At 37.0% G+C, this 14,073-nt stretch overlaps 1 protein-coding gene across 2 annotated transcripts in view; it reads left to right on the top strand.

Moving 5' to 3' along the window:
• Positions 1-14,073, top strand: part of PCNX2 (pecanex 2) — a 409,093-nt gene that overhangs the window by 107,633 nt on the left and 287,387 nt on the right. For both annotated transcript variants that reach the window (XM_056113571.1, XM_056113570.1), the window contains 3 exons: positions 12,118-12,265; positions 12,406-12,551; positions 13,852-13,945. In XM_056113571.1, the coding sequence (XP_055969546.1) occupies positions 12,118-12,265; positions 12,406-12,551; positions 13,852-13,945 (388 nt within the window). The remainder of the gene's footprint in view (positions 1-12,117; positions 12,266-12,405; positions 12,552-13,851; positions 13,946-14,073) is intronic.

Raw genomic sequence — 14,073 nt, 5'->3', positions numbered from 1 at the left:
CTCTGTCCCTCTCGGAGAGCCTGGTAAGCTACCGAGAGTATCTCGCCCGCCCGGCAGAGCCTGGCAAGCTCCCCGTGATGTATTCGATATGCCAAACACAGTAACAACAAAGTCTCCAATGGAGACGTTACTGGGCCCGCTTGAGCAAATCGATGAACAATGGGAGGACAGTGACAGTGATGATTTTCAAGGATACTGATTCATTCTTTGACTTATCATTTTGTTGATGAGCACCTCTTATGTGTTTTTAGTTCATCTAATATTATCTTCAGTGATTTCTGATTGAAGTTTTCTAATATTTTCTTTTTATTTCCTGGAGCACTCTCATATAGCTTCAAAGTCTTTGTTGAGGGCTTTATCATTAATCCAGGTGAAATACTCCTGTTTTAACCAAGTTTAGAGTGATGTGAATATTAGGGTTGAGTGTGTGGTTTAGTGCAGACTTGGGTAGCAGAATACAGTTCATACTCACTTCTCTCCCAGAGACTGTGCTTCTAATCCTTTTACTCTATTTGCTAGTATTGATCTGCTTCTATCACTGAAATCAAGGCAACCTACTAAGTGCTCAGTGGTTGGATATAAAATTTACCAGTTCTGGCCTTTAACCAAATAGTCAGTTGTTCTAGCAAGTACCGAACTTAACTAGGGCAGGCAATGGATGGTTGTTGATTGCTTTTTTAGGTTCTTTGGTCTCTTTCTGACTGCAGGCATTCATTTTTCTGCCTGCAATCAATCAGATATGGATTAGAGTAGTCTAGTTTTGTTCAGCCTTAGTTAGACATTGTCACTTAGACTGCCATTGATCTGCTCTTGGGTTGGAATGGCAGACAGAATTTGCCTTAATGCTTCTTGTTTTTAAAAAGATTCAGAACAGTAAACTCTCTGTGGTCTTGTAGGGGACCTCTGATGCATACTTGGTGTGAGTGTTGGTTCTTATTTTGTTTAGTTTTTGCCTCCATATTAAGGGTTTGTAACAGTGGAGTTTCAAAACTGCTGCTCTGGTTTTAGTTCACCCTTTCCTTTTCTGATGGTAAAGTTCCACATTATTTTAGTCCCTGCTTTGCTCAATCACATCCCGAGGGTTTCAAGTCCTTCTTATCTTTTTTAGCCAGCTGTTTCTGGCTAAATTGCACAATAGACTTTTCTGGAGATGGTGTCTGTGTTCTCTAGTGAACTGTGTGTGTGTTTGTTTGTGTGTGTGTGTTTGTGTGTTTATTGTGTAGTCTGAGGAGGCCCTCAGTTTGGTCTTTTTCCCTTCATTTTGGCCCTACCTCCCTCAAATTACATGCATATTTTCAGGAAATGCCAAAGTTGCTTATTATTATTGTTTTAATTATTATTTAGATGTAGTTACTTCCATAGTGAAAAACAGGGCAAGGTAGCAGATTAGATGGCTTTTCAGTGTGACTTCATTCAATATATCTGAGTTGGTAACATCTTTACTATATATTGGTAACATCTATATATTGGTAACATCTGTATATTGGTAATGTCTATTACTGTATGTTAATTTTGTTCATCCAGACCTGGTGGTGCTCAGACTCTCTGTCTCTCTGTGTAAATATGACCGCTAATGGTCCTTGGGGGAACCATCTGTCAAGCTGGGGTTCTAACCTGCTTTGGCTGCATGCAAGACAAGAGTCTGCTCCTGTACTACCTTTCAGCCTAAATACTAATTTGTTTATTATAATCTACTGATTGCTGAACCCAAGTTTCATGCATATGAAGCATGTGTTTTGCCATTGAGCCACATACCCAGCCCTGTTTATTATAGTCTAAAAAGCCAGTTTTGGTGTATATTTTTAAAACAAAATAACAGAAATTGCATGAGTTTATCAGTCCCAAGAATGCTCTCTAAATTTTTTCCTGCTTGATAGTGAACCAAAAGTGAACTTAGACTTATTGTTTAAAGGTAGTTGATTTGCCAGTTTTCTCTGTAAATCTTACAGTGGATCTTCTCCACAAAGAACATCCAAATTGTCTTATACTTTGGAAATATGCTGAATTTCAAGGCTAGGAAACCACAGTTTTCAAATGTCTTTAAGCCATGTTTGTTTGTTCTCAAATGAGGAGAAACAGGCAAATTCAAAGGTTTCTCTAATAGCAAAGTCAGCTACTGTCTCATGCCTTTTGAAAAAATAAGTTGAAAAAAATAGGTAGAGGTGGAGAAAAAATAAATGCCTTTTTAAAAAAAAATGGCTCACAGAGACATACACAATTACAAAGTTGGTTGGGTTTCAGTGATATAATGTTCCAATACCCAACAATTCACCGTTCACCAGAATACATTACCCATCACCAATATCCCCACATTCCCTCCCTCCACTTCCAATCTCCATCCCCTACCCCACCTCCACTCCAACCAGGCACTTTTCTTCTTTCTTTCTCTTTTTCCTTCCGGGCATTAAGGTTTGCAATACAGGTAATGACAGGTTTTCAAATAAATCCCTTTACCGACTCAGCACTCAGATCTGGTTTGGAGTGAACATTTCCAGCTATCATAGTGATTGCTTCTCTGTTCTAACTGCCCTCCCTCTGCCCTTCACTTGTGGCAAGCTTCCATTCATTGCCCTAATTTTTTTTATATCCCACAGATGAGTGCAATCATTAGAGAAAAAGTGTGTTCTAAATGGAGGTTGTTGGTCTGGAGGTATAGACACAGACCAATCTGAAAATGCTGTGACTATGGGAGCTTATTTGACTTTCTACTCTCTGGTTGAGTGGTTTGCTCTGGTTGGAAACAGGGACAAAAGTTAAGATAGTTGTCAGTTTCTAATTAAACCTTGACCATTTGAAGCCAGTTATTATTAGGGCGATTATTTTCTTGCACCTTTTCTTTCAACAAATAGTGGTCTGACTTCTTTCAAGTGTGATTTGTATACAGTATATTGTGGGTAATTTCTTGGGCTGCTTGTTATAGGTCAGAGATTTATTTATTTTTGTGTATATCTTATCTGATCGTTTCATCTGTATAGTCAGCTTTTAAAGAAAATAAAAATAATATTGGAGGCATCACATTCCTCAATTCCATGCTATACTGAAAAGCCATAGTAAGTGAAAGAGAAGGCTCTAAGGACAAAAATGATATAAGGTTTAATAAATTACAATTGAGATTTTAGAAATAAATCTGCACATACGTGAAGAGTTAATAGATAACAAAGAAGCCAGGTGCTTACAATGGTCAAAGTAAAGTATATTTTAGCACTATATCATCATGTGAAAAATAATCAAACTAGATTGATGTACATAATATGATACAGAAAAAATAATAAACAATGCACTTAAAAGCATATAAACACAGACACACACACACACACACACACACACACACACATATATATAAAACTCTCCCCTCCCCCTTTTCTCAGAAGTTTCAAATAAAACCTGCTTTTACTTCATTGTTCGTCTCCTGAAATTCTTTTCTGAGAGAAAGCAACTGATCTGAAAGGCCTGGGTCAGATCTAGGACTGACTTTCCTTTCCTGCAAAGAGCCGTTTCTCCTGCCAGCCTAAACCCATGGTTCTACCAAAGTCAGGTGGTAGGGATTAACTCCCACTCCATGTGGAACCAGTGGACATCAGGTACAGCATGACAGCTGCCTAGTGAGGCTGGAGGGACATGAAATCTGTATCCAGTACGGGCTCACTACACACTTTATCAGTCCTAAATTTCCAAAGCATTCCCAGGGTAACAGAGGAAGGAAGAGGGAAAGCAGCAGACTTCTTTCTTGATGCTGCAGACTTTCTCCTCCCACCTCCCGCCATCCCCCACCCTCGCCAACCTCTCCACTTAAGTCACCCAGGAACCTACATCAGCAGCAGACTGAAAGCCTGAAAGATAACTCAATGAGCTGAGCATATGCTGTGTGCACAGGAGGCCCACGTTCAATCCTTGGTCCTTATGGTGCCCCAGCAATTTATCACTTTAAATCTAAAATTTCAAGCTAAAGTTAGAATTGGTTTATTTATAAAATAGATTTTCATTATGCATAGTTGACTTTGAACTATATGTTCAGCAATGTGGAGATGGTATATCCCCTTCTCTTAGCCTGAGGATAATATTAAAAGAATAAGAATTCCCCAAATCAATAGATATAAATTTTTGGGTTTTTTTAGAATCCTCTTAAATAAAGACTCGATATAAAAGTGCTAGGTTTTGCATAATGCGATCATGTGTAACACTGTTATCCCTAAGGGTCGGCCTAAGGACATACTGCAGCAGCCACTGTAATAGTGTGAGGACACAATTAACTCTATTCCCACTCTATTCTCAAAGATGCCAACAGCTATCTTCCTCTGGGTTCATCTTTGCCTGAGAAGAACATGACTAAGTAGGATGAATATACAGGTCTTAACAAAACATGATGTTTGGAAAGCCTACTAAAATTATCTCAGGGCTCATGTAAATGATGGAGAATGGCCACTGGTGGAGGGATGGGTACTGGATCATTGTATAACCCAAGCACAAAAATTTGTAAGTCTACAACTGTACCTCATGGTGTTTCACTAATAAAAATTTTTAAAAAAATAAAAAAAGTTAAATGAATAAGTTCTCATGAGATAGAAATTGCATCATTTTTTCTTTCACAAAGTTTTTGATCTTCAGACTTCAAGTAATTGTCAGCAATGTGGAGATGGTATATCCCCTTCTCTTAGCCTGAGGATAATATTAAAAGAATAAGAATTCCCCAAATCAATAGATATAAATTTTTGGGTTTTTTTAGAATCCTCTTATCTAATCAATTAGATAACATTTACTGACATATGTAAATCTTGAAGATAAACATACCTTAAACATCTGTGAAACTACCAGAATTTTTTATACAAAATGTATATAAAAATGTTTACATTTCATTTGACAGTTTGTCAAAAAGAAAATTTCAGTTTTCATGAAACATGCTTATGAGAGAGGGTTATCATAGCATATGGTTTTAGCCAGCAATCATATCATATAAAACCCTGCAGAAAGACACAGTTTGACAGCTATAGTTTTCCATGTGACATAGTTAGAATTCACATAAATTTATCATATCTTAAGCCTCTCCTACTCTTAAGTGGATACATTACATATATTAATAAATGGCTGACAGTTTCTCTTATCTCTTAAAAACCACTTAATACAGATACAGAGAGGGTATCGGTTTTTCTTTACCTATTTTCAGCACACAGTTCTTATCCAGAGTGATCATTTCCAACTATCTTTGTCGTAGTGGTCCCTTCTTTATCCCAACTGCCTTCTTTCCCAGCACTTGAGGCAAGCTTCCAATCATGTATCACTCCTCCTAGTTCTTATTTTTACTGTCCTTGGATATTAATATTATATTATGTTTTTTATATCCCACAAATGAGTCCAATCATTCTATGTATGTCCCGCTTCTTCTGACTTATTTCACTCAGCATGATACTCTCTATGCCCATCCATTTATAAGCAAATTTCATAGCTTCATTTTTCCTAACAGCTGTGTAGTATTCCATTATGTAGATATATCATAGTTTCTTTAACCAATCATCTGTTCTTGGGGACTCGAGTTGTATCTAGATTCTGTGTATTGTGAATAGAATTGTGGTGAACATAGAAGTGCAGATGGCATTTCTGTTATGTGTTTTAGGGCCCCCAGGATATATTCTCAGAAACGGTACTGCTGGGTCATATGGAAGCTCAATTTCTAGCTTTTGGAGGAATGCCCATATTGTTTTCCAAAAAAAGGTTGGACTAGTAATCATTCTCGAAGAGATGAGTGATAGAAAATTATATTACTGAAATCCGACCATTGGACAGCTTTGTAACTATGTATCTTATGGTGATTTAATTTAAAAAACTTTAAAAAAATTTTGTTGATATTCCTTGTGTAGATTGAATCTATAAGAGAACAGAAAAATAAGAACTTCTAACCAAGGACATAAGAACTTCTAACCAAGGACACAAATTTTGTGGGGAAAAAAAGAACAGTTAAGAGTAATTTTCTACCTAACAAAAAAAGTACACATCATTCATATATGATTTAAAAAAATTTAAGTCACATTTATATGTAATTTTAAAAATTTGATCCTGCGATGACAAATCTGAAATAAATTTTATAAATTTCCTGTCAATCATTTTACAGGCATACATGCATTTTAATTAAAAAATTCAATACAGATGGCATATAACCATTATATTTCTTAAAGCACTATAAATATTTAAGGACATTAGATATTCTTCTACATCATCTAAAATGGTAATTATATAATATATTTATCTAGACCACAATTATTATAAATTTGGTTTACTTCCATGTAAAATTTTTTAAGAAGCATCTTTTTCATATGTTTATGATTATGTTCATGATTCTTTGGTTATTCAGGATCATCCTGGTCTCATAAAAATTTCAGTAATATTTATTTTACTTTTTGGTGAAGAATGCTATTGGAATTTTGATAGGTATTGCACTGAATCTATAAATTGCTTTGGGTAAGGTGATGATTTTAACAAAGTTTAACTATTCCATTCATGAGCATTAAATTAGTGTGTGTGTGTATGTGTGTGTGTGTGTGTGTGTGTGTGTGTGTGTGTGTGTGTATGTGGTATGTGATTTCCTGAAAGTCCCTTATAGGTTTGTTGTACAGGTGTTTTGTTTACATCTATTTCTAGACACTTAATCCTGAATCAGTTGTTAATGAGATTGCTTTTTCAGTTTATTTCTCTTCTATTTTATTGTTTTCTATAGAAACTACACATTTTTGAGTATTTCTTTAAGTGGGGCTGGAGCGATAGCACAATGGTAGAGCGTTTGCCTTGCGTGCAGCCAGCCCTGCCAAGCCGGGTTCGATTCCTCCACCCCTCTCTGAGAGCCCGGCAAGCTACCGAGAGTATCTTACCCGCATGGCAAGCTACCCGTGATGTATAATATATGCCAAACATATAACATATATGTAGTAGCAACAAGTCTCAAAATGGAGACGTTAATGGGCCGGCTCAAGCAAATTGATGAACAATGGGAGGACAGTGCAGTGCTACAGTGCTCTTTTAGTGGATTCTCTAAGACTTTTTATGTGTATTATCATGTCATCTGCGAATAATGAAAATTTTATTTTCCAATTTTAATTCCTTTTCCTTTTCTTTTTTTTTTCTTGCCTAACTTTTCTGACTAGGGCTTCTAATCTTATTTTAGTAACAGTATTCAGAATGAATGGCCTTTTCTTAGAGAATGCCTCCAGGTTTTTATAGTTGAGTATGATTTTAGCTGAAAGTTTTATAAATGACATATATAATGTTTGAGAATGTACATTTTCTCCTTATTTTATTAAATATTTGGATCATAAATTGATACTTAATCTTGTCAAATGCCTTTTTCTATTTTGATTGATGTGATAATATTCTTAAAATATCTTCCTTTTGTGGGCTGGAGAGATAGTAAAGCAGGTAGGATACTTGCCTTAGTATGTAACTGACAAGCTTTGATCTTCAGTACTGATGTGATCCCCAAAACCTCACCAGGAGCAATTCCTCTGCACAGAGCCAGGAGTAAGCTCTGAGCATAACCGATTGTGGCCTCAAATCAAACAAAAATTCTTCCTTCTGTTGATATGGTAGATTACATTTATTGATTTAGGTGGTTTTTTTAAAAAAATATCTTAGACTAATTTTGCATTTCTTAAATAAAGGTCCAATTAGTCATCTTATGTTTGATCCTTTTAGTGTATTATTAAATTTGTTTTGCCAATATTTTTAGGGTTTCACATCAACATTCACTTTTGGGTAACATTGGGTTGTCCTTGCTCCTCCCACAGGGAGCTTAGGTTTATTGAGTTACTCCCATAACAATGCCCTTGAGGCACACCCAATTCCATCAAATATTAATAATCCTATATTGCTTTTTTCTTTCCTTTATGTCATTTTCATGGTTTACTTAGCAATATCATTTTTATATAGACACAGGAGACAATTCAAGCTATGCTTTGTAACATGGAAGGTAATTAACTCCAAAATAATGCTTCTGAGCATCCATATTTACTTGACTTAAGCCTCAGTTGCCCTTGGTTCCTAGTACTACAAAAGCAGGGTCCTGATGAAGGGACTGGATGAACCCAGGGCAAGCTGTAAGTTATCCTGGCATTGAAAGGAGACAAGCTAAGCACCATAAATATAATAAGTTAAGAGCATGGCCATGAACAAATTCTTTTATGACCCAAAGAGAAGTAACTGAATAAGGACCCTGCTGGAATTAGGAGAGACTAACCTGGCCTAAGCACTGTAGTCTAGGATACATAGCGAGATGTTCCAAGAGCCAAGCTTTAAACTAATTAGTCTCTTATTGTGTTCATACAAAATGACTAAAAATATTACAAGAAGTAAATTTACTATGATTGTGTAAATGGATTTCTAGCTGAGGAAAGAATAAAGCAATGCACCCTGAATGAAATCACACCCTTGAGCTGATCTCCTAGTAATCTGGAGTGCTGAACCCTCAGGTGAGATTTTGTGCCCCTGAAGGAATGCCTTTACCTCTGTTGTTATGACAATGTTCAACCCCAGTTACGTGTACCCCCACCTTTCATGATTCCTATATAAGTATGCCGTAAGGAGAAAGAGGGGAGAATGAGAACTGAGACTGGAGACTTTGGAACTTTGAGGTCTTTGAGGACTAGAGGGTCTGTGATGACTAGAAGGAGGACTAGATGATGACAATGACTGAAAGTAGAGAACTATGAGACTACGACGAGACAAGAAAGAAGAGATAACAAAAGAGAGAACTTTGAGGTCTATGAGGAGACTAGGATGATGGAACTATGATAACTGGGACTACCACCAAAACTACAACTACGACTGTGTTGTAAGGGGAGAGATCAGACTATGCTCTAGAGAGACAAATAAACCAACTGTATACCACCCTGGGGCCTGGGCCCAGTTTCTCCATTTCCCCAGTCCTTCATCTGTCTGTTACCATGGGCAGGCCAGAGGAATGGTCTCGGCCACTGAATGCTCTCGTCACTTGTGCGCACCCCCATTTTTTTCTTGGAAACTCACAATTCACAAAAGTTACTAGCCTGTAGTTTTGTTTCTGTATGTAATATCTGTCTTTGCTTTTAGTATCAGAATAATGTTGGTCTCGTAAAATACATTTCCTCTTAAATTTTTTGGAATACTTGAAGAAGTATAGGCATTAAGTCATTGTTAAAGGTTTAGTAGAACTCACCAAATTATGTCACCTGCTCCTAAAGTTTTGTTTGCGAGAAGGAGTTTTTAAAAATCAATATTTCGTTTCCTAGTTTTTATATATTTTTAATTTTTTTAATTTATTTTTTATTATTGAAACACCATGAGGTACAGTTATAGACTTACAAATTTTTAAAATTTATTTATTTATTTTGAATACCCATCCCTCCACCAGTGACCATTTCCGATCACCTCGAATCCCAGTATCCCTCCCACCCCGCACCCTCCCCATCCCACCCTGGCTCTGTAACAGGGCATTCCCATTTGTTCTCTCTCTCCCATTGGGTGTTGTGGCCTGTATAAGAATTAAGCCTGGTTTTCAGGGAGAAACGTTGGATGATTTACTTTGATTTCCGTTGATCACCTTGCATATAGGGAGTTGCCGCACAGCCGCTTATGCAGCAACTTTACTTTTGGAGTAAAAGTCCTGGGTCCTGCAGACTCAAGCTATGCTTGTAGAGGCTCATGGTCACCAGGGTTCCATCTGGAGGAGGCAGGATGCGGCACCTACCCCATCTGGGAGTTCCCGGTGATCTTGGCTCTCTTCAGGACCTGGTGCATTCTCTGGGAGCTGTGGAGCCCCCCTGCGGCCTTTCTTCTCTGTGGCTTTGTGCTGTAAAGATGGCGCTGGGGGGCGGGTTGTGGGCATGACTTCTGGAATCAGAGGTTACCTGGGGGCTGGGGCGGTCCCAGCAGTTTGGAGGAAAAGTCCAAGTCCTGGTTCCCGCATACTCGAGCTATGCTTGTAGAGGCTCATGGTCACTGGGGTTCCATCTGGAGGAGGCGAAGACTTACAAATTTTTGTGCTTGGGTTTCAGTTATACAATAATCAACTACCCATCCCTCCACCAGTGCCCATCCTCCACCACTACGGGTCCCAGTATCCCTCCCACCCCCCATACCCCCCGTCTCACCCTGCCTCTGTGGCAGGTTCTGTGGTCTACAGGAGAGGCATTGAGTGGCAATCATGTTTGGTCTATAGTCTACTTTCAGCATGCTTCTCCAATCCTGGGAGGATCCTCCCAACACCCTTTATTTGGTGTTCTCTTCTCCATCTGAGCTGCCTTTTCCCCTAGCATCATGTGTGACTGGCCTCCAAGTCATAGAGTAAAATTCTTGGTACTAATCTCGGCCATTCTTGGGTGTTAGTCTCCTATTTTGTTTCTTTATATTCCCCAGATGAATGCAATCTTTCTGTGTCTATTCCACTCTTTCTGATCCATTTCGCTTAACATGATACTTTCCATGTAGTACCACTTGTATGTAAATTTTATGACTTCATCTTTTCTAACAGCTACATAGTACTCAATTGTGTAAATGTACCAAGGTTTCTGTAACAAGTCTATCTGTTCTCCAACACTCAGGTGTTATACCCATGACATTCTTCATTTCCTAGTTTTTAATTGGTTGCTCCTGATTTTAGTTTCCTCATGATTCATTCTTGGAATGTAGCACTGTAGCACTGTCCTCCTGCTGTTCATCGATTTGCTCGAGTGGGTCCAGTAATGTCTCTCTTGTGAGACCTGTTGTTACTGTGTTTGGCATATGGAATACGGGTAGCTTGCCGGGCTCTCTGAGAGGGGCGGAGGAATGGAACCTGGATCGTCCAGGTTAGCCGCATGCAAGCAAACGCCCTACCCCCTATACTATCGCTCCAACCCATTCTTGGAATGTATGCTTCTAAAAATGTATTCATTTCTCCTTGGTTTTAGAAGTTTATTAACACATGGATTTACAGTGGACTCTTATGATTCTTTAAACTTCTGCAATCTCTCTTTTTCTAATATTGAGCCTTGCAAAAGGTTTACCAATCTTTTTATGGGATGGCGTGTGGGTTGCTGGGCCACACCCAGTGGTGCTTAGGACTTACTCTTGGCTCTGTGTTCAGGGGACATTCCTGGTGGTATATGGTGGACAGTATGTCATGATAGGGATCACCAGGGTCAGTGGTGAATAAGGCAAGTATGTTAGTCCCTGTGCTCTCTCTCTAGTCCCTCATCAATCTTTTTGAAGAACAAACTCTTGATCTTTTGTAATTTTTTTTTATAATTTCTAATTCATTTTGCTCTTAATTATTTCTATTTTCCGTCTTTCTGCTGATTGTTGGCTACATGTATTCTTTCTCAATTTCTTAAGTTATAAATTTAGATTGTATATTTGGCATCTTTCTTGTTTCATGATGTAGATCAGTACTCCTATAAACTTTCCTCTTAGTATTCTTTTTGTTGAAGGCCATAGTTTTTGACACCTGGTGTTTTCATTTTATTTTGTTTCCAAGTACTAAAATTTCTTTGATTTCTTTGTTGGCTCACTTCAGTAGCATGTTGTTAGTCTCCACATGTTTGCAATTTTTCTAGTTTTAAATCATTGTAATTGAAAAAGATACTTGGTTTTATTTTGTTAGTGTAATATTAATCATTTTGTGTTCTAACATTTAATGTATACTTGAGAAAATTCCATGTATCCTGAGAAGAATATATGTTCTTTTTGGGGACTAGGGGTAGAGTGCCCTGGAAGATGTCCATTAAACTCAGCTACTCTAATTCCTCCTTTAGAGCTGTTGTTTCCTTGCTGATTTCCTTGCTGTCTGGTAAATCTGTCCATTGACAAGAATGGGATATTAAAGCCCCCTACATACATTGCACTGTTATCAGTATCACTTGTTACTAATTTTTAAATATATTTTGATGCCCCTTCACTCTCTGAATACATATATATTAATGTATATTACATCTTTCTGTATAGGTCCTTTCATCATAATGAAATGACTCCCATTGTCTAATCTTTTTAGATTAGAATTTCATTTATCTAAGTTAACTACAGCTGTCTCTGCCTTTTTTATGTATAGTTTGTTCTGGTAACTTACTTTAAGTATTTTTTACTTGTTAATATTATATTAATATATATAGTAATGTTTTTCAGATAAATGCACCCAAGAGAAAAAGGAAGAAATTGTTGAAAGTGAAAAACCCTATGAAGGCAATTCTAAGCAAGGAAAACCAGACATACAAAGTCAAGACCATACTAGTACAAGCCCTGTGATCATGGAGCCTGCCAAGATTACTACCCTGTAAGGATAATTTACTTATTCAGCTTTCTGTTGGTGTAAAGCGTATGTTATCCATATTTAATAGCTGCGTGTTTTAATGCTTCTTTTTTTAAGGATAAGGAGTTCTGAAAATGGCTTTTGTAACTTTTATATATGTTAAGTTTCCAGGGCAGTAGGCAAAGACAAATAATCTACCGGGTAACTTCCCAACAAGATAGCTCTCTCTTGCAAGTCATCAGTGGGCCTGAAACGTCTGTACAAGATGAAATATCTGTGGATGCTATGCATGTCTTCATTGATGAGCATGGTAAGTCTTTTGAATTCTTAAAAAAAGAATTTAATTCTCAAGCTATATATTAAAGTAAGTGAAAAAATAGAACAGCAAGAAAATTTTGAAAAGGAAAGTGATATGGTGGTACTTATTTAGTTATTTAACATGTTTGGTATTAAATTTTAGCATGCTAAAATTCAACTATACTAAAATTCAACCTAAAGTTAGTGCTAGTATATATGACTAGAAATACATTAAGCTAACAATAATTATATATGTCTCTCAATTGAGATTGCTGCTTCTTTCTTTTCTACTTCGTTCCTATTTTCTAAGTTCTCAATGATAGTCACATATTACTCTTTTTAGTATAATAAACTTTTAATTTTTTATTAAGATGCCATGATATACAAGGTTGTTCATGATAGAGTTTTACGAATACGAATGTTTCAACACCAATCTTACCACAATTGTCTACTTTAGCCACCCCCAGCCTCCTTCACAAGGACATTCTTAAGTGCTTTGCAAATGCAGAAATTCAAAGATTCTTTTGCATAATAAAAGCATCATTAGCACTTATATCAAAGCCTTCAAAGGGGCTTTGGAGATCCTTTTTGTTGTTTCTATTGTTGGTGTCTAACTTCTAATTGAGATCTAGTTCTCAAATCTGTTTTAACTCCTCTCAATAGACAAGAAAAGTTTGTGTCTTTCGAAGAAGGTACTATTAAAAACTCTTCTGAGGAGAGACCATTTTACGTGTCCAAAATGAGCTGATTTTCATACCTCAATACTCCAAACCTCTTTAACAAAGCTAATTTAGTCCTGCAAATTAATTCCTTTTCTTACCTTTCCTCATTACCTGGCTGACATACTAGTCAGTATGTTATACCACTGTTCATCGCAATTTCAAATGTAGAGATGGTCTCATGTGGTCTAACCAATCAAAACCACATGCTAAATAGGGCTCTTTTTGTACACCAGAACAACAAGAAAAGCCAAAACATCCGGTTACAATAGGTACATCATACTGACACATGAAGTGAATAAACAAATAATGAATTAAAGAGAACATGTAAAGCTAGATTCACAAATTAATCGAGAGAATCAATTGAGGAATAGGCAATCGAGTTAAACTTAGCTAAGCAATTATCAGAGTGATATTTCAGGATTTTCTTAAGTTGCACATTCTATGGAGAAATATAATAAATGGACCCAGGTTGCCTGTGACTCTTGTTTTAAAATAGTATATAAGGCATTCTCTCTAACTTAAAAAACGTACAAGCTAAAAATGGAAATAATTATACACATATACTTTTGTAATACTGTTGAAATTTTATAGGAGAAATAAAATCCTGTTATTTAAAATCTGGGAATCAGAAAGAAGGCCATTTACACCACCAGCTTTTGAATTATGACAGTGTCTCTCGTGCCCGGTAAGTGGAGCTTTGTTTTCAAGTTGTGGAGCTGTTGCTGCCTTGCTTGGGGACATGTAACTTACTCTAACTGCAAATGAAGTGAAGATCTTGATGTAGGATGAATTTGTTAATCTGTAGATGTCAAA

This window comes from Sorex fumeus, unplaced genomic scaffold, assembly GCF_029834395.1.
Source record: "Sorex fumeus unplaced genomic scaffold, SorFum_2.1 ptg000021l, whole genome shotgun sequence".
Classification (NCBI taxonomy): Eukaryota; Metazoa; Chordata; class Mammalia; order Eulipotyphla; family Soricidae; genus Sorex; species Sorex fumeus.
The sequence above is the reverse complement of the archived record's forward strand: the minus strand, read 5'-3'. Positions and strand labels throughout refer to the sequence as shown.